Here is a 27,730-nt window from a genome sequence, read left to right as displayed (position 1 = left end):
TTTCATTCAAAATATCTTTTTTTCAATACCTTTAAAGAAAACTCGAAGTCTCATTATAATTTACAATTTTATTTATAAATTACAATTTTTACGAAATCGCGTAACGTTGAAGATTTATCCTCAAATGATTTTCAATATTTGTTACTAGCTGTCACCCGTGTGCTCCACCACGGGGATAGTTATTTGAAAACTATGGAGCTGTTTCTTTGTCTTATAGTTATTTCGATCACAAAATGCTATAAGTGTACTTTATACCTACGTAAAATAATAGTAATTTAAGGTTCTTATAAATTCTCATAAATATACGTACTTATAGAAGATAAAAACTATTTTTTTCTCACATTAATAATATTATATTATAATATTCATACAACCGGGAAATATATTATATAATAATATTATAACGTCGTTAAATGAATAACAATAATAATGGTTATTAAACAACAACATTTGGGCATGGCATTTTGTGGGTTTTCGCATCACACAGCCAATCAGCGCGCTGAAGACTTACAATACTACTTTTCTATTGGTTATTATTATTATTTATTATTATATGCGTTTTATTCTATTTTAACTACTTGAGTCTCTTAAGTACATCAGTCGTAGTTTGAACGCAGTGGTCTATACTTCATATTCCGCAAGACCGTTCAAAGCACCGAGTCGTTGTCACATCTCATAAACGTCGACAATAATATTTGATTCATCGTCGATTCTACATAGGTACCTCATATACCGAGGTGGGTCGTGAACGATTACTTAATTATAGGTAAGCTTTAAATAATTATTTTGATATATTATAATATATAATACGTATAAGTCGAAATAAAAATTTTGCAGGAGAGACACAAAACCTATTTTGTGTAATTTATTATGCTCGGTTTTCTAAATAAATGAAATAATGATATACATACTATTACTGTATAGGAATACATAAGTAGATATTATGTTTCGTTTTCACACCAAATAGTATACCTATTTGATACAAATAACATAATTCTGTAAAAATCTGAAAATGTCAAAATATTGGACATGTTCCCTAACAAAAGTAGTACTCAAACCTTTAGCAAATTGTCAGGTATAACACAGTTTGGTGACGATACGTTGAACGGTGTAGATTTGTAGGATTTATATGCGTACCAAAAAAATAGAGACTTGCTTTTGTAGTACCTATAGATTATTCAAAAAGTATAAGTCATAATTACTTGAAAATTTCACCAGTTCTTTAGATTGGCGTTTTCTTTGAATAATTTAATTTTTGAAATATTTCGCTTATTTTAAGGCAATTTGTAGGCATTTGAAATATTCGTTTTTATTTAGTTTTTTTTTTTAAATAAATATCGAAAACATTTTTTTGACTGAGTAAAAATACTTGAAAATTTAATATAAGATTTTCCATAAGTTTGGCTTACAATAGTTATAAAAGAACTTAAATTTTTAAGTATTTAGGTCATTTGAACATAAACTACCTTTTTCACCAACCACTGGAAAATATATCCCAGGCTGACTAATTATCTTCGTTCAGAATCGTATTCAATGATACATACCATTGGATTTAAATTTAAACAATTTAATATTTCCATTATAATGACCTACTGTACAGTTAAATTTTTTAAATATTTTGGCCTTTTTTTGAATTATTTATAGACAACTGAATTTCCGATTTTTCTAAGTATTTTTTTTCACGTGTCGATAAAAAAAATTGAAAATTTAATACAAGGTTTCTTATCAGTTGTTCTTATTAAAGTTAAAAAAAAAAATCAAAAATCATTAGTCACAATTTTTTTTTTTATAAGCGATTTAAAGTTCAAATTTTTATGAAATATGTCAAAATAGCGAAAAAAATTTAAGTCATTTTGTAGTTAAAAATTCACATAATTGCTTGTACTTATATCTAAGGTTAAAAAAATCAATTCTAAGTTTTCCATAAGTTTTCCTCCAAATAGCTTTGAAGAAAACTCGAAGCTTCGTTATAGAAAAATTTTTTACAAAATTGCGTAACAATAACGATTTATCCTTAAACGATTTTCAATATATTTTGTTATTATTCAAAAAGTATAAGTCGTAGATACTTCAAAATTTCATTAGTTATTGAGATTGGCATTTTCTTTATATAATTTAATGTACAGCAGAGTGTTACTCATTTGACTACTCTTTTTTTTAATTGAGTGTCACCTACAGTAAAATTGATCATCAGCATCTGTAAGTGTAGGTATAGATATGATGTACATGCAATATTATACTATACACGATATTATTATTATTATAATCGCTAGCAATATCTGATTTTAACTCTCACCTATCCAGGATGTCTGTTCTTCCGATATGTCGGATAGAGGATTGTAGCCGGTGTTATTGCGTTTATCGGTCACGGCGCCAATTATAATCGTTGGCGTCATCATGTCGATACCAACTTTCATGCTAAAAAGATAGGACGTTGTCAACGCCACGATCTAGTACATAAAAAAATAACGAAATATCAACGATACAATCCTATCTTACCAACAAAAGAGTGATTTTTGCATTATGTCGATCAAATATCATATATCCTAACTGAATTCAATAAATGTAATGTATAATGTATATTGTATAATGAGTTGTAGCAATATTCTTAAAAAAATATATTAATTTTTTAAATATAAACTGTTATTTTTTTGGCATTTCAATATTTACAATAATCTGTGACGTACTATTTCCATCAATTTAGTACAATTTGGATCAACTATTTTATAACCCGATACCTACATCACCAAACACGGGCAGTAGTACCTACGTTTTGGAATAATTTACGGAAATAGTTCGTTTTGATATTACAGTTAATTATAGGTGCCTATTCTTTTAACAATAATAAGTTTTGGTGTAAAACTGAAAAAATATGTTTTGATTATTTAAATACTTAATAGAAAAAAATATATCTTGAAATAACCAATCATTTTACCGGAAAATAGTACCTACATTTTAATCTATTCTGACAACGCCAATCGATTTCTTGACGTTTTTCGTGTAAGAATCGATACATACTCGATTTTTAAAATTATGGAAAAAGTACGATTTGTATTTCTATTCCTCAATTGTTATCTAAATGTTACCACCAGTCATTTATAAATTATTTTTATATTGCATCTACCTGTGCTATGGTGGAATTGATTCCATAACTGAAATTGTTTGTATTTGATTTCATTGAAAATGTTGGCCACTTCATGTTTCCAAATATTATCAACTATAGATACAATATTTAATATTTATAGGTTCGTGACGATTATAGCAGAAGTATATTTTTTCAATACTTTTTTGTTGAGAATTTCCTGTAATTAAAATGTATATTTATTTCAATATTAATAATATCATATCATATACTCGTAATATTAAGTTTTACATATTATTTTATTTTCTTCCCTCATCTACTATTGACAATGCTTGAGAAAAGAGTTTAAATCCCACAATATTTATAATACGTAAAAATAAAAATATATGATAAATTTCACTCTAAACATTAAAATTACCAATTTTGAGATTAATGTTTTGAACTTTTCAGAAATTAATATTTATTATTACTATTTTTATTCGTTATGATATAAAAGAATTTTATAATGTACGAATATTATAACTGATCATTAATTCTATTACTTGTATAGTTGTATGTGTAATTGAAACGTTAATATAGCTCAAATGTATCTGTACATTAAGCTGAATAAAACTTATTGCAGATTGTATTTAAAAATCAACGAAATATCATAAATTTTTATTTTACATTTAAATTAAATTATTCATATTTTAATGTTTTATCTATTTGAATTAAAAATTATTTTATTAAATTGATAAATTATATATTCTAAAAAAAAATGTAGTAAAAATTATTATAGTTCACACAATTGTAGGAAATCACATAGAAATTAAAAACTTTATAAATATTATAATAATATATAATATAGAAATTAAAGAAAGTTATGCATATAATCAAAAATAGGTTCTAACCTTTATGTTTTAAAGAAATAAATAAGTAAATTAAGTATTTATTTAATTCGAAAAATTAATGATTGATCGGCGACGTGCATTTCGCAAACTTTCTGCTTTTAAATATACCTATTAAAATTACGTATATTATAAACGACGATCGAATGACTATTTTGAAAGTAAATCAATCTTTTAACGTAATGATACATATATGATATATCTATGAACTGATGCACTTACATACGGTACAATGTATTTATTTTATTATTGCAAAATATGAAACTCCGAAACTTCGTTGTACTACAGATGCGTATTCAAGTCGACGTGACTGCGCCTATCAATGCAGACCATAATACTAACAGGTCAATAAAAAATGAAGTGGCCACGTACAACCAACAAGATACCTACCGAAGTTGAATATTTAGAAAGAGTACCTATGGATAACGATGTGGTGGGGAAAATGTGAACGTAGTTTGGGTATCTCATTTAATATTTCTTTAGCAACATCATATTGGTGTAGCAAACAGTCTGACGACTGTATAAACTCATTGTAACTATTATATAGGTACCTATATGATATATTATTATATTAGTGTGTTGCAAACGAAATAATTTTCAAAAAAAACCCAAAGACCAACTATAACATTAATCATTAATACCAGACACTATAACTAAAATAAATAACCAATAAACAAATAATTTCATCACCAGATTTTGAGATTTAGGCTATAATATGTAAATAATTATTTTAAATCCATTTTTAACACAAACCACATTTTTATCTTCAACAAATTAAATTAAAATAAACTACAAACTGCATACGTCTTATTGTTTTTATCTAAAAAATTACAAAAAAAACAAAAATATTTAAATTTTGCTATGTAGCTATAGAGAAATGTAGATTTCATATCTAGACGACTATATTATCGATTATATCGAATCAATCCTACATCGTTTGAATTCTATTGCGTTTAGTGTTGTTGCTTGTTAGAATATGAAAATTGTACATAACTACCAAATAATATAACGGCTTGCAATATAAATTGACATTTTTTCTATCCATTTTATAATAAATATATCTAATAAGGAATAAAATATTATAGAAATAATTATAATGTATAAATAAAATAACAATTTTATCGTGCGTATAGCGACAGCACTGTACTGCGCACGCGTGTGCCCACAATAATAGTTTTATTATTATGTATTCCGATTTCGGCAGCAGTCTGTGGTCTGTTCCCGAGACAGGCGCATCGAGGTACTCTGTAACAATATTATTTTTTTTACATTACAATTTTTAAAAATGTTTTATGTATTTTTCGTTTAGGTAGAGTTGCCGCAATTCACAGTATTACGTGGTGCATACATGCATCCAGAACATTACAATAACATTATGCGACGAGTCAATCATTGCAATGTGAGTACAATAAAATGATATATATCTTCGTGATTTAAGCAGATTTATTATATTCATATATGATGTACAGCAATAGTACCTATACCACGTTAGGTACGAATGGTAATGGTGAATATTAAGTTTATTTTAAACAATGCAATTTATCTGATTATTTTAGAAAGTAATAATAATATATCAATGTTTCAATCTACATAACATAGTTTTAAAAACTCATCCGATAAATGTATGCAACTTATTAACCACATTTAATTAGACCCGCTTTGATGAGTTGTATTATTTAACAGATCGGACCATTTAAATATTTAACTGGCTATGAAATATTATTATATGCCTAATAGATAGAACTATTTTTATCATACTCAACGTTTTAACTAAAATTATTAAATTACATACAATTGTAATGTTGCCCAACATAATAATGTACCTATATTTTTTAAATTTTCTTCTCGTAATGTAATTTACCTATGTCATTGTGGTTATGTTTTTATTTATGATTCTTATGAAATATATGACGCTGGTCTCCGTATATTTTTAATGATACTAAAGGTATGTCTTTTTATAACCAATATTATACAACACAGCGTGCATTATATAACAATGAGTATAAATGCGTTTATATATGATCGAATACGAAACGTTTTAGCTGACACCGGTAATCGTCATTCGGAATTGTTGTCGTATGCAGAATAAAAGATTCGTCGTGTCCATTCTCGGAAACCACAGGGCAAAATACATTTTTGGTATTTGTTGTCCAAAGTATTGAAACAAACGAGAAAATAAATTAAAATTCAAAACGCCATAAATGTCGTATTGTTTATATTTTGATGTGTGCTCGTAAACTGTGTGTCAAAACGTATAGATTTGAATACACAATAATCGCATTCTTATTATTACGATATTTGTATAATAAATTATGTAAATATAAACAAAATATCGATAAATCAGTTGAATGAATAAATTTATGGAAACTATATGCATACATATAACACTTTTTTATTTTATTGTATATATGACTTATACCTAATATATTAAGCGTTTAAGTGCGATCAAATAAAATTAGTTTTATAACTTTATATTATGATATATATGGATATGAATTAATAAAAATTATAAATAATATTCTTATATTATTTTTTTTTAGAAATCGACTTTATTTCGAGTACTACGTTTTTTGTCAACTGAAACAAAGATTCTTAAAGAATTTAACGAAATCCCAGGACCAATATCTTTACCGCTAGTTGGCACCCTTTACCAATACTTCCCGGTGTTCGGTAAGTACAAATTTGACCGATTACATCACAATGGATTGACGAAACTCCGTCAGTACGGTCCGGTTGTTCGAGAAGACATTGTACCTGGCGTGTCTATAGTGTGGATATTCAAACCGGAAGACATCGAGATGCTTTATCGGAAAGAAGGCAGGTACCCGGAAAGACGTAGTCATTTGGCATTACAAAAGTACAGATTGAGTAAACCAGATGTATACAACACTGGAGGGCTATTGCCTACGTGAGTTAAAATACATAAAACATATCTGAAATTTAAGGATAAGATATTAGTTATGGCCGTAATAAGTATTACCTAATTATCATTAATCATTATTATTAACGAATTTATTAGGTATTTTATTCTATTAATAGGTATATGATAAAAATTAATTAATTACATTTTTAGTATTTTGTTGTCTATTACTAAAGTATAAAGAGTAACAATTTTTTTAACAAACTTTATGAAAAATACATTTTTTATTTTTAAATCGATTGCAGATTAAAATTATCTGAAATTTTTAAAATCTAGAAATAAAACTCGTTATTACTATTACGTACTTTAATTATTTTCTTGTTTACAATACACACTCCTTATAAATTACAACAATAGGTGAAAATCTTTACATTTTTACATTAGAAATCAGTTTTAAAAATTTGTTAAATGATTACTATAGAATAGATATCCAAACACCAATATTAACATTTTATTTACTATGTCTATGATTTGTATTATTTAAACGTATTATAGAAATGGCAAGGATTGGTGGAGACTTAGAAAAGCATTTCAAAAACATTTGAGTAAGGTTCAATGCGTCAAGGGGTATGTGAACAGTACGAACACAGTAGTAGGAGAATTTATAGATCGGAGAATAAGACGCGAAGGACGCACAGATGATTTCAGCCCTGAACTATCTAGACTCTTCCTCGAACGTAAGCAATTTTTTCACAAAAATATGTGTCTACAAAACTATATATTACTATTATTAATTTTATTAAATTCAAACACTGTTAACAGTAACGTACTATATCGCATTCGATAAACGACTTCAGCGGTTCAAAGACAAAGAATGGGACTCTAATTCGGAAAGTTCGAAATTGATCAAAGCAGCTCACGATATAAACAGTGCGATACTGAAGACTGATAATGGACCACAACTATGGAGAAAATTTGAAACCCCCATGTATAAAAGTATAAAAAAAGGACACGAACACATTGAAAAGTATGCCATTAAATGAATTAAGCAGCTTAATCAATTTATATAATATTATTTAATTACGTTAACCAATCTTCAATTACTACTAATTAATAATAATTATCATGATACATAGTGTATAAGAATATCTATCATAAGAATTAAAATTAAAATCTAATAGTTAAGATCTCGCACTAATATAACCTAAGTCGCAATAGTATCTATCGATATCGTAGTTAATATTCTAAACCTCTAAGTTATTACATCTATAGAAGTTTTCTAGCCGCAATCCTTATTCAACTAAAATTTCTCCGATTTAATTTACCTATATACTGAATACCTAATCTACATATTTTCCATAAAATTTAGAATCATCAAAGATTTTTGACATTACATTTATGATAAAAAAAAATGGAAAGTACATCTAGGTCGTGAAAAATTTAAATAAATGTATAATTTAACTAATTATTATCTTTAAAAGCTGAAATTAACTTAAATACTAAATTTAATAGTATTAAAATAATATTATATTGACTATACAATTTTAAACTTTTAACATAATAGCTGCCTTTAAATTTAAATTTCCCTCTTTTTTTTTTTTTGCACAGATGATACCCAATACGAATTAATTTTTCTTCGCACAAATGGGTAATATTCCCTGTGTAGTGTAAAGTCTATTCATAAGCACTTTAAATCCAAGTTCATCTTTATGTTATCTTTATTTTTAGAATCGCCCTAAAAGTTGTAAGTGAAAAACTAACCAGTATTAAAACGACAGACTCCAAAACATCATTATTAGGAGAATACTTGAGCTCAGACGAGACAGATTACAAAGACGTAGTTGGAATGACTGTTGACACTTTGTTAGCTGGAATCGACACGGTAATACTATACAATAGATAATTTTATTTTAGAAAGTTAATGTAGGCCTATAAAATTGTGTTACAAATTAATATAAAAACCATCTTAACTAACATACTTAACACAGTTTACACTATTGTTTTTATAACAAAATATTTTACCATTTAATTTTACTGTGTTACAATGGAAATTTTAAAAATAATGTAATTTGTTCACATTTATATCAGTGCTGTTTTTAATCTGCACTTATTCTTTAATTTATATTATAATGTATAATTCGAATTAATGCGGGTCCTGTATGATGATCATCAAGTTTGCCCTTCTCTAAATAACAATAAATGTTTTTAATAATAACACCAATCCAATTTTTAATATTATTCAATTACAAAATAAATTGTTTAATCTGTGTACATTTTATTAAATCATTATAATAATTTTTAAGGCTAAATTATATTATCATTTTTATTAGATTATTATTAGTAATGTAGTTCTAGACGATTTTTCTTAAACAAACACCCATACGAATGTTTAGACAATTAATTATTACAAAATTACAATTAAATATATATAAATCCAGCAGGTTATGCTGATCGTTCGATTGAATTCTCTCGTGGTTAAAACGATTATTAAAAGAACTGACGATTAGTGATCGATTATGGGCCAACTTTGCATATTTCACTCATGCCTGCAGTCTGTGACTTACGAGTTCATCTAAACTTATATATATTATTATATACACTCGTATTGTTATTATAATCGATATTATTATCTTATGAATATTTTTAAATAGGCCAATAGATGAGAATACAGTTTATCGGTTCTAGGCGACGTACTCCTGTTGTTTCGGACTTTACCATTTGTCATCAAACCCAGACGTGCAGAAGAAAATATTCGATGAAGCACGAGCCCTGCTCTCGGACAACAATACACCGGTCACCGATAGGATATTAGAGCGGGCCGTGTACTCGAAAGCGGTCGTCAAAGAGATGTTCCGGATGAATCCGATATCGGTGGGCGTCGGTCGGATACTGCCAGAGGAGTGCGTGTTTTCGGGATACAGAGTCCCAGCAGGAGTAAACGAGACATACAATATTATAAAATATAATATGATAATTCGGGACGTCACCATATAATACACACTCATTTAGTGTACAGTTAATGACTAGTATAGATAGGTTTTTGCAAAAAACGTGGGCGACTTCTATACACTCAATCGATATCAGAGTTCTCGACCATCGGTCACATCTGAGAGTTTTTTAACAAACATATTCATGATAGTTGTTTTATTAATCGTATATTAGTTATACGAATATATTTTTTTATTAATACTTTGTTGAATTTGATAAATTTCTTTAGAGTTGTATTGACAGTGTGACGTTTTGTTTGTATTATATTAGAATAGTACCTAACAAGTGTACGCTGTCAGCCGGCGACACCCAGTTGAATTAATAATAAACTGAACATTTCATTTTGTAAACATTTGTATAGACGGTCGTGGTGACGCAAAATCAGGTGAGCTGTCGTCAAGAGGAATACTTCCGGCGACCCGACGATTTTGTGCCGGAAAGATGGCTAAAAGGTAGCGTCCATTACGAGTCGGTCAGTCCGTATTTGGTTTTACCTTTCGGCCACGGACCTAGGACGTGTATAGCGAGACGTTTGTCAGAGCAATTTTTGCAGGTCGTGCTCATAAAAGTAAGTTGTATTTATGAACCACACACCAACAAACTCGTTGTATGAATTATTTAAACAATATAATATAATACGAAAATACCTGTAAAAAATATATCTTACCTGTGTGCTTTTCAGATCGTCAGAAACTTTGAGATGACTTGGACGGGACCAAAGTTGGACAGTAAATCTTTATTGATAAATAAACCGGACGGACCGATATCTTTAATATTCAAGACCAGAGACTGAACAAAATCATTTTAATTTTATCTACTTCACTTAATATAAAAAATATAGATAGCTTGATTACAAATTATAATTTTTATATTTATATACATTGGTATAATAATTATAGGTATATAATAAATAACTCCAAATTGTTTTACGAGAGAAGAATATATCTTACAGTGTGCGTCTGTAACTTTAAAACGTGTTGCTTAGAATGCTTAGATATGAATGTTGTAAAAATTAATTTAGCTTTTCTGATAGGATTAGAAACCGATTATAAAGGGTTAAAACCTTTGTTTTTTCATCTACTAATATAGAGTAACCAAAATTGAAACACCATTCCTAAAACCCAAACCGTTAAAATGTATGTTGGTTTCAAGAATTGGCTCTTGGTGGCTTACATTCAAGTACCTATATGTATCTAATGCATATCTTAAGAAACCTGCTTCGCAAAAAAATATGGAAGATAATTTTTTTGATCATCTGGTATTCTCGACTGATTGTAGTTCAATAATAAAAATATTTTTTAGAAATCGCTATTTAAAAAACATAAATAAAATTGAATAAAAAAAGATTTAAAATAATAACACATTATTTGTAACCGATGAGAATGACCGTTATTGAAACATAGATAATATTATATTCATGTATATTGTATATATTATCTATATCTTGGACTAATTAACCACTGGGTGCTATGTTCCATCACCTAGCTTAGATTTAATGACTAATTACATTCGAATATACGATATTCAAAACAGATTTCTGGTATAAAATTATTAATAGTAATATTATACCTACATAAGTATTGTGTTTATCAAGTAAAATTTTTTAAGTAAAAATACTCTTTAAAATCGTTCTTCGACTTAATTAGTATGTACACTGTACAGGTCATTCTAAAATAAAATAACATTATTTTTTAATTTGTTTACAAAACATAATTGCAGTCTATACACAAAAGACAAGCGTACACAATTTGTGTTTCAAAATTTAGTCACTACAATCAAGTTAAGAAATACTGATGCAATAGATAAGCATCTCTAATGCACATTTTACCAAAACAAAAAAGAACGGATCTGAATTTTATAAATCCATAATTCGTATTGCTTGCGAAAATTCCTTTTTTTTTTAATAATACCCGAGGTATGTATACAATTTTGAATTTATCAATTGTTTAAGAAACTAAAAATAATATACTTACACTTCATCATCCAATTTTACAATGTAAAACGATTTTAGTAATGTAACATAAATAATTTATATATTGGTCATGTGCAGTAAATAACAGTATTGAGTTTATTAATTCTTAAATTGACAAATAATAATAATAATTTGCATTTTTAATAAGACATATAGGAAAAATATGACTTAAAATTTGTATAGACTTTTTCATATTTTATTGTTTTACATAAATATTTTCTATCGAATTAATATAGATACTAAATATTTAAAATTAGTAAAGATTTTAATATAATATAAGAAATTTAAATGTTTTCATTAAGAAACTTCCACAAATAATAACAAAATCTATACGTGGATTATAGGTTATAACACAAAGTGTTCAAAAATTGAAATTAATAAAATTAAACATTAAATATTAAATGTTTAATTATTAAATTGTTTTTTTTTCATATTTTATCAGAAATTTAAATGTCTTAAATTATATTAAACCATCTTTGTTTTTTGTCTCAACTCACAAAACACCAGCAAAACAAAAATGTTAATGTTTTGAAAGTTGTGACAAATAAATAGTAAATATTTAATATTCAATGGCATACGCTGATGTAGTAGTAGTTTTGATTAGTGGAGGAGGTGATGGCAAAACGATTGGTTTTTGTTGATCATATAATGCACTTTTTTTTTGAGATATCAATTTAGGATTGAAAGAATTGATTAGCTCTAGAGGTGCAACAATCCTTTGTTGCTGAGGAGGAAGCGGTATTGATATTTCCTTATTTATTTTAAGTTGTTGAAATATTGGTGGCGGTGAAAAATCAAAAGATGGCTGTGGTTGTCCATATGTAGCGGATGTTGAAACTTCTTTTTGAATTGGCACTATCTGCGATGTTGATTCGCTGTTGAAAGTCTCAGTCACTTGAGAAAGCGATGGCAAATTAATTAATGATTGTTTTTGTTCATAAGGCGCATTTATTGGTATTATTGGTTGTCCTGTCGTCGCCTGATATAATGATTCTTTATCAGGAGTGTTAACAAATTGCGGAGTCTGTGGTGATAAATCAATTATCGGTTGTTTTTGGTTATTTGATTCAGATATTGAAACTTCTTTTTCTATTGTATTCGGTTTATATGCTGTTTCTGCATCAGGTGTCTTTATTAATTGTGTAGATGATGACAAATCAATTAATTCCTGTTGTTTTTTATTTGGAAAATAGATAGAACCTTCTTTTTCAATTGGAACCGGTTTGTGCGTCAATTTTGCGTCGGGTGTCTTAATTTTTGTAGATAAAAACCAATCAATGAATCCAGTTTTTTTTTTCTGTTGCAAAGATACTGGAACTTCTTTTTCAATTAAGATTGGTTGAGCCGTTGATTCAGTAATACCGTTTTTGATTATTTTAGGATGTGATAACAAATCAATATTAGACTGTGGTCGTTCACTTAGTGGTGATATCGATACATCTTTTCGCACAAAAATCGGTATAAGTAATGGTTTGATTTCAGGAATTTGTATATACTGAGGAGATGTAGGTCGATATGCGATAGGTGGTACACGTTTATCATCTGAAACTTCTACAGGTTTCGGCTTGTTAATCTGAATCGACGAAAGAGACAAAAGTGGTTTTTTTTCAACTATTGAATCTTTTTGGTAAAAATTTTTATTCGGTATATTATGTGGAGTCAGTTTTGACGGGTTACTTTGTTGGTAATTTTCTGTCGTTAACACTACCGTATCAACATTAGTATTATGTATTTCAGTTGGCCGTGATAATGAATGAGTTATGGGAGATTTAATAAATTTAGAAGGTAATGGAAAAGTCAGCGAAGGTTGAACTAATTTGTTATGTAGATTTTCATTGAATAATTGATCTGGTTTTATATCGGCATACTTATGTTGTGGTTCAGAAATTAATGATTTAATTTTGTTTGTCTTATCTTGTAAATTTAATTGAGGCATTGAATGTTTTGAATTTTCTCCAATAAGATTAACTTTCTGTAAATGTGGTACTGTAGAATGAAACGGTTCTTGATGTATCACTTTGTGTAAATTAATATCAATTTTTTTTAGATCTAGAACTTTCGGTTTTTGAACAGCTGAAAAATCTGCACCAAATGCGTCGTTTACAGGAGTAGACTTCATTTGCCACTCACTTATTGTAGAAGGATCTTGGTTATTAGGTTCATTATTTTCCTGTGTATGATGGTTATAGCATCGTAAACTAACGTGTCTTTTTACAGGATTTACTCCTTTAGTCAAATCCTTAATTAAACCCGGATTTTCCAAATTAACATCACTATCTGGACTAGATAAAAGTTCTTCATTGTTATGATAAGCAACCAGTGGTGGTGGTGAATTATTTAAACGATCACAAATATGTGTTGAATACCGTACTCGATCACGAAAACTATTCAATAATAAATCTTCCGCCCCATTTAGTTCAATACCCTCAGTTTCAGAAAATATTAAGTTCCACAGTAAAATGTGAATAATTGTTATCCATAAAAATGTAGCCGCCTGAAAATAAAACAAACAATAAATAAATACAAATTTTAAACACAAAAATTAAAATAATAATAACATAAAAATTATTTATTAAAACCCTATAATTCTATAATCGTTTTATTAAACACTTATATAATCAACCGGGTTCAAAATAGATACTGAGACTGGTTTTAAAAAGTCATACCTTAGAATGCCGAGTTTTGAAATACCAAGTTTTAGAAAATGTTTCAAAATATAAAATGTATAAAGAAAGTTTCATATCCTAAAATACATTAAATTTTTTAAAACATGCACCAAATGTCTCCACGATTTGAATGAAATTATTTATTATTTAATACGGGACGAGTCCAATTGCATAGTGTAGTAAACATAATAATTAAAAGAAAGTTACATAAATACCTAACAAAAATCACAAATAAGATAACCCGTATTTTTTAGCATATTTAATGCTAGAATAAATAAATAATCGATTCCTAACATAGTATAAAATTAAGAAAAATCATTTAATAACTAAAAAGTGGTTAAATAAATAAGCATTTAGCTGTACAGTAGGTGTCTTTGTGCAAAGTGTATCAGTATCTCGAGGTACCTCGCCATTGAATGGGTTACAGTTGTACAAAAAATTATTTTGAGAGAAGTTCTGCCAGCCTATATTAGTATATCTATATTTTACAATATATTAATATTACAATTCAAGACATATACATATTTTATTTTATGGTAAGTTGAATTAATTTTTTCTAAAAAAATTGCATTTCTAATCTTAAGCAAATTTATTACTATAATAGTACATAAATATTTGTATCGTGTATTTTATTAACTATATATGTGATTTTTATTACTAAAACGTGCTATAGAAATTGCATAGACTAAGAATAGTGTTTCAAAAACATTTACGTAAGGTTCAGTGCGTCAAGGGGTATGTGGATAGTACGAACACAGTAGTTGAAGAATTCATAGATCGGAGAATAAGAAGCGAAAGACGCTCAGATGATTTCAGCCCCGAACTACCTAGGCTCTTTCTCGAACGTAAACGTTTTTCACAGAAATATATGTATAATTTATCTACAAAACTGTAACTAAATTTTCTCCGATTTAATTATATACTGAATACCTAATCTACATATTTTTCATAATATTTAGAATCATCAAGGGTTGTTGACATAACATTTATGATAAAAAAAATGGAAAGTACCTACATCTTGGTCGAGAAAAGTTTAGGTAAATGTATGTTTTAAGTACTTGTTATCTAAGCTGAAATTAACTTAACTACTAAATTATTACATATCTTGACTTTAGTATGTATATAATATCTTATTGACTATATACAGTTTTAATTACAAAATAATTTGTTGTTTTGTTAAAATTTTAACTTGAAGTGCTTATAAAAACAAATACTGATTTTAATATTCTTAAACTATAATACAAAAATTCAAATGCTCATAAAATAACTAAAATTTAGTCCAAGCATTTTGAAAATTACATTAAATACTAATCAATTCAAGGAAAAAAATATGTTTAGGATAATTTAAATTAATAACTTAACCTTATAATATATTTCTAAGTTTTTTGACCGAAAAAAAATTATGTCTTGAGGAGGGAGGTGAATCCAAAATCTTGGTTTACCATTGATATTATTTTGTTGCTAAATAGTTATATTATAAATAGTTTTTTAAAAAAATATACGTTTATAAAGAATAAAATAATCTATGAGAATCAAATATATTACTGTTTAAGTACTTATAATAGTTCAGTCTCTCCAAAAAATATTAATATAAACTATTTAGACTTATAAGTTTATAATAAAAAAAATGTAGCAATAATACTTAAAATTAAATATAAAAAATTATATCAAAGTATATATATATAATATATATATATATATATATTATTTACTTATATTCGTGTTCTAACTTTTAAAACTTCATCAGATATCACAAAATACATTATTAGGCAATTTTTAATTTTTTTATGGTAGATAAAATTTAAAAATTATTAATATCGTGCATTATATAATAGACATAATATCAATGATGTAATGTATAGTTATTGTTTTATTAGTAATAATCTAAAACGATAAAAACTTATAAAAAAATCTATTTTATAAATCGTGATAGATATTGTACCTACTACAATTTACAGTTTTTTTTAATTTTTATCTTCGTATCTAAAATTCCAAAACAAGGTATAAGGACTCCAAATACTCATGGCTTGTATTTATTGCTGAAATATCACGTACAAACGTTCATATATTTTACTTATAAATTCAACAAATCAGATTTAAGCAGATAAATATTTTATGTAATTAAAACAGCGATTTTTCATGAAAATCACAATACATCAAACAATCCACAAATAAAAATTATAGTCATAAAAAAACCCTTTTCAATTACTAATAATCATGAGTCACTAGGTACTAAGAAATGTGAAAAATATTTGTAATTCATTATTTGATAATTAAAATAGAAATAATATATTGTCTGATGAGTATTATTATATTTAAAAAAAAACTTGTTATTTTTATTTACTGTTTATTTATTATTCTATTCAGTTATTACTTATTAATATAGTAAAATATCTTAAAATTTGAATATCAACTTCATAAAAAATTCTTATTAGTAGTTTAAATTTATTTTCTACATTAAAGAAACACTATATCAAACATTAAATTATAATATAATATTTTTGATTTATAAATATTAAGATGTCAAAATGATACACAGGAAGTTAGCAACCTATAGAAAAATTATTTTTGAATTCAAATTCGTAAAAAAATTTAATATTAAAACTACAATTTTAGGTGTACTTAATATTTTTAATTAAATAATAAAAATTTTTCTTATAACTTAGGACCCCAACATTACTCCGATAGGAGATTTAATCTTCTGTCAACCGAATGTTTTTATTTTAGTTTTTTTCTAATTATATCATATTTACTTATTATTCCATATATTTGAACGAATTGTGCAAAAAATAAACTTAAAATTCAACAGATAAAAATGTATGATCCAAATACATGAAAAAATTTAAATGCTTGCGAATTAATGAACATAATTTCATAGTAATTCTGTTAAATGTTTATTACTTATAATACTTCTATAAACTAAAAATGAATGGTTTCTAATACATGTATATAAGTTTAAAATTTATCGAAAAATTATCGAATGATGTGTGAAAAGTGGAAATACTATAAATAAATAAATAATAAATGAATAAATGTAGTTTAGGTTGTTCATTTCAACCAAAAAATAATACAATTTGACATAATAGATCCTATACAAATTTATTCTTCCGTGTTCGAGGATTTGTTCAACTAGGTAACTATGTAATATTTACCTAAGAAATTAGTATATAATTTAAATGCATATAAAATAATAATTATATGTTTTATTATAATTAATAGGTAATATTAACTAAATTAAACTGAAACAACTTACCATGACTGTTCCGGAGTTCAGCCTGCAGTCTTGTCTGTACTATTATTGTCGCCAAACGCTAAGTTGTAAGTAAGTAGGTAACAATTCGAATCCTTCGGACGTCAATAACGATAACACATCCTAAAATCATTTAAACAATATAATATACTCGTATATATAATTACATACATACCAATTGTATTTTTTTGAAATAACATGTTTCAGTTTTATAACCAGACTGGCTAGACTGTTATTTATCTTTAAAAAAAAAAAATTATTACATTTTCTTCTTAATCGACAATTTTTCAAGATACGAATTGTAAAAAAACTCAAAAGAATGTCAAAACATGGAATTTCACATTTTCAGAGTACCATGTGTATAAATAAATAATTTGATTAACTGTTTTAATCCATAGTAATGTATCAAACATTTTTAAACAAAAGGACACAAAAAGTTATTATAATATAACTATGAAATAAGTTATGGTGAAATAAAATATATCTAATTTTTTAAGAAAATTTTACTGCCTAAACTCAACACCAAGTACTTACTTATGTCAATGAAAAATATAAAATTTTAATTACTTATTATAAATAATTATAACTTAAAACATTATAATAATAATTTGTGTTTACACTGTTTACAGTATACATTATTATACATAACTACGTAATAAGTACTTACTTAAATTTTTTTAAATATATCTAATTATTTAAATGTAATTAATATAAAAATATTATATTTATGGTTAATGAGATGTAACAAAATATAATAGAATAATAAGCTTACTAGGGAAAAAAATAACTTCTGGAACATTGTAAAGAACAGTTATACAAAACAATTGATTTTAAAAAATCGAAGCTAGACATTAGATAATAATAATTTTTCAAGGATAAGTTATATCTTATAATAAATTTTAAATTAGAATATTCTCAAAAAAATAAAAATAAATAATTGAATAGTTAAATTAATAATTTATATATGAGATATTATCTTGTAGGTAATAGGTACTACTTAAAAATTAATAATTAATTAATTTAACACATTTATGTTATATAAATTTAATTACATTTTGATCGACCTCTACATAAGTATATGAAATATTATGAAGTTTTTACAGACAGTTTTTTAGAAAATCAATTTTGTTTTTAGTGTAACTCGAAAACGAATAATCGTAGATACTTAAAATTATCACCAAATGTTTCGTTTTGTATAAATAATATAATTTTCAAAATATTTTAGTTTTCTATAGAAATTTAAAAATTTTTAATTTTTTTTTTTTAATGCCAATAAAAAATTATTCACGGGATAAAAATTTTAGAAAATGTAATAACAAATCTCTCATAATGTGTTCATTAACCCACTAAAATACATAACATTAAATATACTTAATCTTAGTGTTATAGGCTGAATCGTTTTTTTGTATACTACAATTGAACGATATATCGTTGAATTCAAATTTAACGTATCCATCACACTAAACCACTCAACCTATTATAAACTAGAAGTTAATAACTAATTTCATAATTTATCACCTTTTATTAAAATTAAAATTTAATTTAACTTAGTTTCATTTGTTTTTCATAACAATATTTGATTTATAATACTTACTTTCAAACGAAATGACCAGACGATTAATTACTATCCTATTAGTTATTTTTCATCAAGGACACATGATTAACACAATTTTGTATTTGTATAGATTTGAAACATTTAACATAACTCCTTAGTTACTTTTAAATGACAACAGTTATCAGAAACTGCACAAGCCTCGAGCTGTTTTCAATGCGTGTAAGGTAAAATGTTTTTACACCGATTAAAATACAATAAACTTAAAAAAATCAATTTGTACAGAAGTATACCTATATAAATTCTTCAAAACATTTTTCTTATCAGATATTATTTTTGAAAACACCTAATTGTAATCGCTATCACGTTGGGCAAGTTAAAAATTCCATAAAGTAGGTATGCGATATTAATTATATACAAGGCAATATTATAACATATTCCAATTTTTTTTTATCTATTTATTTACTCATTTAAATATATAATTTTATTATGTTGATTATAATATTTTTCTTATTATAAATTTTTAAATGTATAAACAATGTTCAAAAAGTTGAAAACTTTTATAGTACGTATAGTGTATACGCCCTTATTAGTATATATTAATATTATATTATAATATTATAAATTGATATTAATCAAATCAATTTTACAAAATAGACTATAAAAATGAGGAAACTGCAAAACTCATTTTTCTATATTATATGTTATGAATATACCTACCTCGTCATTCCTCGCAATGGATAATCTTTATTTTATAAATAAATAAACTAAAATCAGAAAAAAATAATAATAACATGTCACACAACCTAATATCATATATCTATAAAATCATACGTAGTATAAATAATTGGTTAAAATTTCGTATCTTAACGGTTGTTTCTTTAATATTAATAACTGAATCGTTTTGTCAACAACTAATATATTTTGTTAGTATTTCCGTTTTTTAATTACTCTCAGTTGGTTTCACAATTATAAAAAAGGTACTGAGACTTTCTTACCTTTTACAAGGTATCTAAAAGATTACATTTTCTATCAGAACAAACCTTAATATTGGTGATTGACATATTTTTTCTGTTTCAAAAACTATTATAAAATACAAAAAATTTATTGTAAAACTAATACATTTCTCTCTCCACTCAAAATCTGTAAAACATATAACATTCATAATATTATTAATAATAATATAAAATTACCATAAAATTGGGCACAAATACATAAATTGGAAAACATGGAATGATGACATTCGTCTTGTCTCAACACATTATATTTTTAATAATTAGTTAAAATGGTATCATGGTACCTATAATATCATGTGCATTGCGAGCGTTTACCTATGTCTTTACATATTATAATTATTATTCATTATTTGTTATTTAAGTGCCCTGAAGGTGACCAATGTTTAAAAAACTAATAACTGGCATTTAGATTCTTTTACATTAGTTCTTGGTAAACATTTAATAAGTTCAAGATCGGCTCCTCGCAGTCAGCAACTCGATAGCAGCAGAACAACAAGTTGAACAAGTAAAATGTTCATGGAAATATAAATACACAACAATAATCACAGTGATGGTGACATAATGTTAATGCCCATATTTTTGCTTTTTAATTTAAATTATTTTTGATATTTTTACATTGTGAATATGAATTGCTTTGTACATAATAATATTATTACAATATAATAGTTTCAGACGTTCTGGTATTTATTTTCCACAGGTGCGATTCATTGAGTTATTAGTATTGTTGTTAATCAATTACTGTGTGTTCTCAACTGCAGCACCAGCAACTAGTTCGACCAAGCTCAAAACGTATCTTATATAAACACGAGAGCGTCTCGGATACAAGAGGCCAATTCATACTTGCGTAAGTATATTTTTAACAAAAAATGTTCATAAATTCCTACAACGTACCTATAATGACCTTTGTCAAAACGCGAACTAACAAAACATGTATTTTAAACTAATGAATGGTGTTACAATAGTTGCATTTAATTGTAGACCTGCATAAGTGTTCATAAACTGTTTTCATCTTGTCTCAATGAATAATCATATCTGAACCGACTGAACCATAAAATCCCCATAAGACGGTCAGTAACAACTCCTGTTAAAACTGTCTGACGGCTTTATATTCGTATATTACGTAGTTATATTATTCGGTATTCGGTTCACCCTTTTTAGTTACTGTGCTACTAACATATTACACAACTTTACCTTCCGATACTTGTATCATTCGTTAATCGTTTAATAATTATATTAATTATTGTACTTGACACGACATTTAACCTGGTCGTCTCATGCTGGCGTTACTGTATTATTAATTATAATTAATTATTGTATTGGCTATTAATAATTATTAATCACTACATACCTAATATAAATTATTACAAGGTTCATATTATAATCAAATTGGCACCACACCGATGATAAAATAATATGTTCACATTGATTTTTATACGCGGAATATTAAATATACAAACAACATCATGTATGGGCAATATTATCTTTGTCACATGGCGACGGTAAAAACATTTAAAACGCCAGTTTCCCTGTTTTTAACGATAAGACGACGAGGGAAAATTATCGTAAAAAATATTTACCTTAAATCCATTATACGTGTTTAAAATAATATACTCTAGTTGATACAATAGTTACATAATATAATAATACCTGTTGTCGAATTTCAGTTATGCGTTCAACGACGGAACGACGACTCAGACGAAAAAATGAACGCTTGTACAAAACGACGATGGAACCGGTTTCATATAAAACCAAAAGGGGTCGTACTCGTTTGTCGCCCCGAAGCCGAAAACGTGAATGTGTCGTACACGACCACCAAAAGCGGTTTCGTATAGAGGAAACTACCCTCTATGATATAAAATAAAATTTATCGAGTTCATAACAATATTAATAATGCTGCTGTCTACGCATTACATAATATTTACACATAAAATAATATTATATAATATCATTTTTTGAGTAATATTATTATTGATTATCCACGTTTATTCATCCATCGGGAACTCTACGCCTAGGTAGAGATGGGGGGCTCGATACATAAGAGTAAAAATGAATTTACGTGAATTTTCCAGAGATATTTTTAACGTTGTTAAAATCGAGTGTCTTCTCGTTTAAATATTTTTTTTAGAATCGTAATAACACTATCGTAATAATAACTAATAACAACTATTATAATGTAGATAGGTAGGTAGATGGGTACCTAGATAGGTATCTACTTTTAAACTATTTCGATATTCTCTTCTAAGTCATTACTCATTCGACTTTACATACAGACATTCTTTACACATATTAAAAAGTTAAACGCTGGACAAACACATGTGATCTATAATATCATAACTTATTTACACAAATTAAATTTTAGAAAATAATACTTATATATTTTTTAAATGTTATATTTACTTATTCATTCGTTTAAAACCGTAGTTATTTTGTTCTAATTAGTTACAAATGTTATTATTAATTATGTAAATTGTATTTATTATTTAATATTGGTATGAACAATTTCAAAAATAGCCAATATGTTGTAATTTGTTAGTATTATTACTTATCATTTATTAGATAGTTTAAAATTTCATAAAAAGAATGATTTGAAAAATTAACTAATTTACCGAATTTTACTTGTAAATTTATTGGAAAATTCCGTATCCCGACACCTAGGCAGTAGGCATGTATGACTATATTAACATTATTTATTAGTTTATTACTAATAAAAATATTATTATACTTGTGTTCATTTTTATTAAATAATAACACCAATAATATTATTGTTAACAAAAAACAATTCTTTCATTACCAAGATAGTATCGAATTGTTATTGATAGATAAGCATGCTAATGAATTACAAATAATTGTATTACTTGGCCATTAATTATTATTACTGAAGCATATAAACTATTATTGACTTTATTATGATATAGAAATAAGATACGTTTTAAAAATATATTCTGAGTCATAAATCAGAAGAAACGTACCTAATATATTGTATTTTCGTGTTTTATAAATATTTAATGTACGATTTTTGTAATGAAAAAAACATGAAAATATTGAATAGATCAATATGATCATCAACTACACACATCTACGTATTTAAAGTATAATTTCCAAGTATAAATTATTATGTTACTATGTAATAAACAATAATATTACGTATGTATTGTACATTGGAAAATTAATGCAATTTAAAACACCCTTATCAAAAATATTAATTAATAATTGCTAGCAATTTAATGAATAATAACCATGCTCGAGATAGAACCAAATATTAACTAAAATAGTATAATTATATAAACTTGTAATGTATATAAATCAGATTACATATAATTAATTTATATTGACATTTGTTACAATTATGAATTAAGTACAATAAAAACTATAATTTTATTATTTTTTTCATTGTGAAAACATTAAATATCATTATATATTATTACGGGTTATAATAATCGCTAACAATTATTGTTTTCTTTGATTTCTAAAATATAAATATTTTTTTAGGAGCGCTACATAATATGCAGAAAAATTTTAATCATTTTTTTTAGGTTTAATATAAATGAAAAACTCTTTGGTACTTCTTTAGTACGCATCAATTATATTTTTCTAATTTATTTTTTTTTTCAAAATATTTATTATAAAATTTTATAATTTATTTTACTAATGAAATATTTATTAATCTATTTATTTCAAAATCAATTTGTCGTACAATAAATTAATTAAAACGTGTTCTATACTTTAAAAAAAGAAAAATTTATAAATGTACAGTGTAATTACTAATTTGTTAACATTAATCATTATATTTTTTAGATAAGTGTTTTATATATGTATAATATGTAATAGGTATTTAAAAATGTATTTATTTAAAATAAGGAAGTACAAAATTAAGTATTTTTTTCTTTCGACAATATTTCTATAATCTGTTTTAAGATTCATATTTAAAAAATTTAAGCCATTGTTTTGAATTTCATATCGTGTAGCAAAATATTTTCCCCGAAAATTTATATTACCTACACATATTTTAGATAAATTGATAATGTGTATGAAAAATGTATTTGGGATTACACCTTAATTGCTACAAACTCAGTCCTACAATAGTTTGTTAAAAAAAAATACGATCGATTGTACAGTTCTCTGCCGATAAAATTATATAAGTGTATAACCTGATTTAATCTACAGACTACAAGAAATGTATCTTATCGTGTAATACGTTGAAAGTCGCTTAAACACTTAAAAAATATAAAAAAAAATACCAAAGAATAATCATTGAATACCTCAACAGAAAGAAAAACATGTGTATACATGGTTTAAATGGTTTTAAAATAATTTTTAAAATTACACTCATCTATACTATACTTTTAAATAATAATAATAAAACAAAACAACTTTAATTATAAAATATCTTTGAATTTTCATAAATTTATGAAATTAAAATAAAAAAAAACATAATTAGATTCATTTACTCGTAATTATGATGTAAGTACCTACTCTAGTTAGATATACGGGGTTATCAAAAATAAAATTAACTTAGAAGCAGTTTATTTAATATGTGTATCAGAGGTATTCAAATATTTTCATTGCACGTCTTTTTGCAATACTTTGGTGGCTCTCAAACTATTCAGCACGAAAAAATATAAAGTTAACTTAATGAATACATCAATATTCAGACAATAAATAAAATAGTTATGTACATAGAACTGAAAATAAATGATTTATATTTAGAATAAAGAATTTGTAAAATGCAGTAATAATACCGACGTAGAATAAATACCTAATGATAATATAATAAATATAAATATAAATTTATTATTTTTTTCATTTTTCATTCTTTGGAATCCCTTAGAGTTGCGACGAATAATTTTAATATCTTTGATATAATTTCTTGTATATGTATTGTGTATACCTATAATTTTAAAATTCATGGTCCTGTTAACACTTTAAACTTTTAATAACTGAAAAATGGGAGCGCGAATTTACAATTTACCAATTTTAATGTTACTTACATCATGGTCATTTCCCAATTAAATTTATAATTGCACAATTAACTATTAAACCAACACTTACAAATTTAAAGTTTTAAATAATAGCAAAGAAACGTAGAACATAGAACAATACAATTATTTATATCGTACCGTGTGTATCCATCGATAATCTACAACTTTACTCGTAGGTACTGTTTAAATTTTAAAAACAACCAAAAAAAAAAATTATAGTGGCTCAGTTATTGATATATTTTGTATTTATAAATTCTAGCTCTTTATTCAGAATATGAATTCACTTAAAAGCGAATACTGCAAATAATAAAAAATAAATTCAACAATTTATGTTTAGTGTAACAATTAAACAGAAGAGTTGAATGTATCATATTATGATAAAAGCAAGGAAAAATATATTTTGTTTTATCTTAAGCACATGTTCTCAAGATCAAATATTTTAATTATTACATTATATTTTATTCCAATTTCCATGTAATTTTAAACTCATACATGGTTGATTAAACATGCCGACTATATACTACAACTACAATACTACATAATCAGTTTAAAATAATAAAATGAACAATATAAAATGCATACGTGGACATTAAATCTGCTACATAATTGTAATGATATACTATATGAGTATAGGCTATGTATATATTTGGACTTTCCAATTACACTCTGGCGGGGACATCGTTGCTTGATTCGACAATCTTGAAACCTTCCTTGTCGGCTGTATACGTCACCGTAACTTTAATGCCTTCGGGAGAAATGTATGAGTATGAGCCCTTTTGAATCAAAACGTAATCGTCTCCTTCATCATTCAGTACCAAAGTTCCTTCTCTAGTCTGCGATGTCCCATCATCCACCTGATAACTACAATTATACGTCGTTACATATTATTAATTATTATTTATCAACGATTTACTTTAAGTAGTTTAGAATAATTCAACAAGTATGCTAATCTGAATAATTAAAGGTTTTTTTCTTTAATAATAATACATTTATTTAAATTCTAATTTTTTAAATTGTTAACTTTGTAAGTATTCTTAATTACAATTTTTTCAAATACTTCTATTTTTAATGCCATTTGAGAATTGTCTTTGAATTGATGCAAAATTCACTTTTCAATTAAGAACTATCCTTGTTTAAAATTATAAATTGTAGAGCCGATTTTTATTTCAATGCATATAAATTTAAATTCTATAAACGAGTAGTTTTTTAATTATTTTATTTTGTTCACTGATTATAACTATAGAAATTGAGGTGTTTTATTAATTATAATTTATAGTAGGTAGTTAAAAATTTGAAATTAAATTACTTTTAACTAAGTTAAGTGATGAGTTACTTTTAACTAAAGCACGTAATGATGTACATTTGTTTTTAAAGTAACTTTTATTCATCCAAATTGTTTTCAATCATAATCAGTAGAGTTACTCATCGTATAATTAATTCCATAATCAAATATTTTATGAAATTTTCTTATTGTACTTCAGCATATAATTAAGTATACTTGGCGAAGCACATAATATTTCATATATACATAATATATTTTCAAAAAATAAAGTATTTTGTTTTATGCCAAAAAAAGTTAATATATTTTTAAAGGTTATAAAGGCGTTTATTTTATTTCTATCGATATAAAATAGTATCTAACCAACCATTAACCAGTATAAATAAATGTTAATTCATTGAATACCTAACCATAATATCCTATAAATCGATGAGACGAAAAATCCGTATGTTAATCTATTAACTATGTGACTCACTTAAGGCTGAACTGTCCGTTATTATCGTAGACGTAGTCGTTTCTCAGCAGTTGCGCAATAACAGGGGGTTTTGGTTTTTCCGTCGAATATGTAGGATATGCAGGTATTACAGCAGCGGTAGACCATTGCAAGAAGACAAACACTGCCAAAACTACAACCTATATTAATGACGACACAACGAAGTAATAAGAAAAAATTTAAAAAATATAATTTAAATTTTGAACACACAAATTATTATTATACCAAGTAATTATTAATATGATATAAATTATTATTTTATATTTTAAAGTAGTAAATAAATTAAAAACTATCGACTTACTGTGATTGAATTCATTTCCTTTTTTGCTGATCGATAAAATGAGAAAAATTACAGATATGTGTATTGTGTATTGTATATGAATGTCCACTAGTGATGGTTCCAGTAGCTGAACTGACAGGGCAAACGATGTGCATATCGATTTATAGGGTTATTTTATCGATAACAAAAATACCTTATTTTTCGAAATAAAATATGTAGACATCATTAGGTCAAATGATATATATGTTAGCTGATCGAAAAACACCGATTAATGTCGTCTACATCGTTTATACTTAAAAAATCATTAATTTTCACCCATAATTTCCCTGCAAGCAATGATATTTGAAATTGTTCGTACAAAACTGACCAACTTGATAATATTTTTTGTTCAACACTTCGTATTGATTCGAATACTAAAATATTGCA

At 25.9% G+C, this 27,730-nt stretch overlaps 4 protein-coding genes across 7 annotated transcripts in view; 1 reads left to right on the top strand and 3 right to left on the bottom strand.

Moving 5' to 3' along the window:
- LOC114132417 (uncharacterized) overlaps positions 1-4,325 on the bottom strand; it is a 31,006-nt gene extending 26,681 nt beyond the window's left edge. The window contains exons 1-3 of the mRNA XM_027997873.2: positions 4,192-4,325; positions 3,125-3,302; positions 2,297-2,450 (exon numbers count right to left, since the gene is read on the bottom strand). Coding sequence (XP_027853674.2) covers positions 2,297-2,450; positions 3,125-3,199 — 229 coding nt within the window. The 5' untranslated portion in view covers positions 3,200-3,302; positions 4,192-4,325. The remainder of the gene's footprint in view (positions 1-2,296; positions 2,451-3,124; positions 3,303-4,191) is intronic.
- LOC114132427 (cytochrome P450 302a1, mitochondrial) lies at positions 658-10,738 on the top strand. 3 transcript variants are annotated; one of them, XM_050197902.1, is made up of 10 exons: positions 5,063-5,209; positions 5,279-5,368; positions 6,510-6,639; positions 6,739-6,877; positions 7,385-7,566; positions 7,652-7,856; positions 8,558-8,711; positions 9,515-9,763; positions 10,179-10,385; positions 10,500-10,738. In XM_050197902.1, exons 2-10 carry the CDS (start codon positions 5,318-5,320, stop codon positions 10,608-10,610), a joined length of 1,428 nt encoding a protein of 475 aa, XP_050053859.1. In that variant the 5' UTR covers positions 5,063-5,209; positions 5,279-5,317; the 3' UTR covers positions 10,611-10,738. The 3 variants fall into 3 exon arrangements, with proteins under 3 accessions (XP_050053855.1, XP_050053859.1, XP_027853688.2); XM_050197898.1 differs by lacking the exon at positions 5,063-5,209 and adding an exon at positions 658-766 and having other exon boundaries at positions 6,510-6,877; XM_027997887.2 differs by having other exon boundaries at positions 6,510-6,877.
- Positions 10,739-11,501: 763 nt separating this feature from the next.
- LOC114132430 (uncharacterized) lies at positions 11,502-19,464 on the bottom strand. Of its 2 annotated transcripts, XM_027997894.2 has the most exons (4): positions 19,300-19,464; positions 17,881-17,945; positions 17,709-17,828; positions 11,502-14,283 (listed from the first exon to the last, which is right to left on the bottom strand). In XM_027997894.2, the coding sequence occupies exons 3-4, from the start codon at positions 17,709-17,711 to the stop codon at positions 12,349-12,351; spliced, it is 1,938 nt and encodes a 645-aa protein (XP_027853695.2). In that variant the 5' UTR covers positions 17,712-17,828; positions 17,881-17,945; positions 19,300-19,464; the 3' UTR covers positions 11,502-12,348. The 2 variants fall into 2 exon arrangements, with proteins under 2 accessions (XP_027853695.2, XP_050053841.1); XM_050197884.1 differs by lacking the exon at positions 17,881-17,945.
- A 6,160-nt stretch (positions 19,465-25,624) lies between these two features.
- Positions 25,625-27,730, bottom strand: LOC114132418 (flexible cuticle protein 12-like). Its single transcript, XM_027997874.2, has 3 exons — positions 27,326-27,730; positions 27,007-27,164; positions 25,625-26,113 (listed from the first exon to the last, which is right to left on the bottom strand). The coding sequence occupies exons 1-3, from the start codon at positions 27,338-27,340 to the stop codon at positions 25,912-25,914; spliced, it is 375 nt and encodes a 124-aa protein (XP_027853675.1). The 5' UTR covers positions 27,341-27,730; the 3' UTR covers positions 25,625-25,911.

This window comes from Aphis gossypii, chromosome 1 (assembly GCF_020184175.1).
Source record: "Aphis gossypii isolate Hap1 chromosome 1, ASM2018417v2, whole genome shotgun sequence".
Classification (NCBI taxonomy): Eukaryota; Metazoa; Arthropoda; class Insecta; order Hemiptera; family Aphididae; genus Aphis; species Aphis gossypii.
Note: the sequence above shows the minus strand (reverse complement) of the source record. Positions and strands in the feature narration are given on the sequence as shown.

Excerpts from the sequence above, each read along its gene's own strand:
- LOC114132427 (XM_050197898.1), top strand. The coding sequence starts at position 5,318 with ATGCATCCAGAACATTACAATAACATTATGCGACGAGTCAATCATTGC. Across the intron at positions 7,567-7,651 it reads ATCTAGACTCTTCCTCGAAC|TAACGTACTATATCGCATTC; the intron begins GTAAGCAATTTT and ends CACTGTTAACAG. Across the intron at positions 8,712-9,514 it reads TGTTAGCTGGAATCGACACG|GCGACGTACTCCTGTTGTTT; the intron begins GTAATACTATAC and ends TATCGGTTCTAG.
- LOC114132418 (XM_027997874.2), bottom strand. Across the intron at positions 26,114-27,006 it reads AACGGACAGTTCAGCCTTAA|TTATCAGGTGGATGATGGGA; the intron begins GTGAGTCACATA and ends GTATAATTGTAG.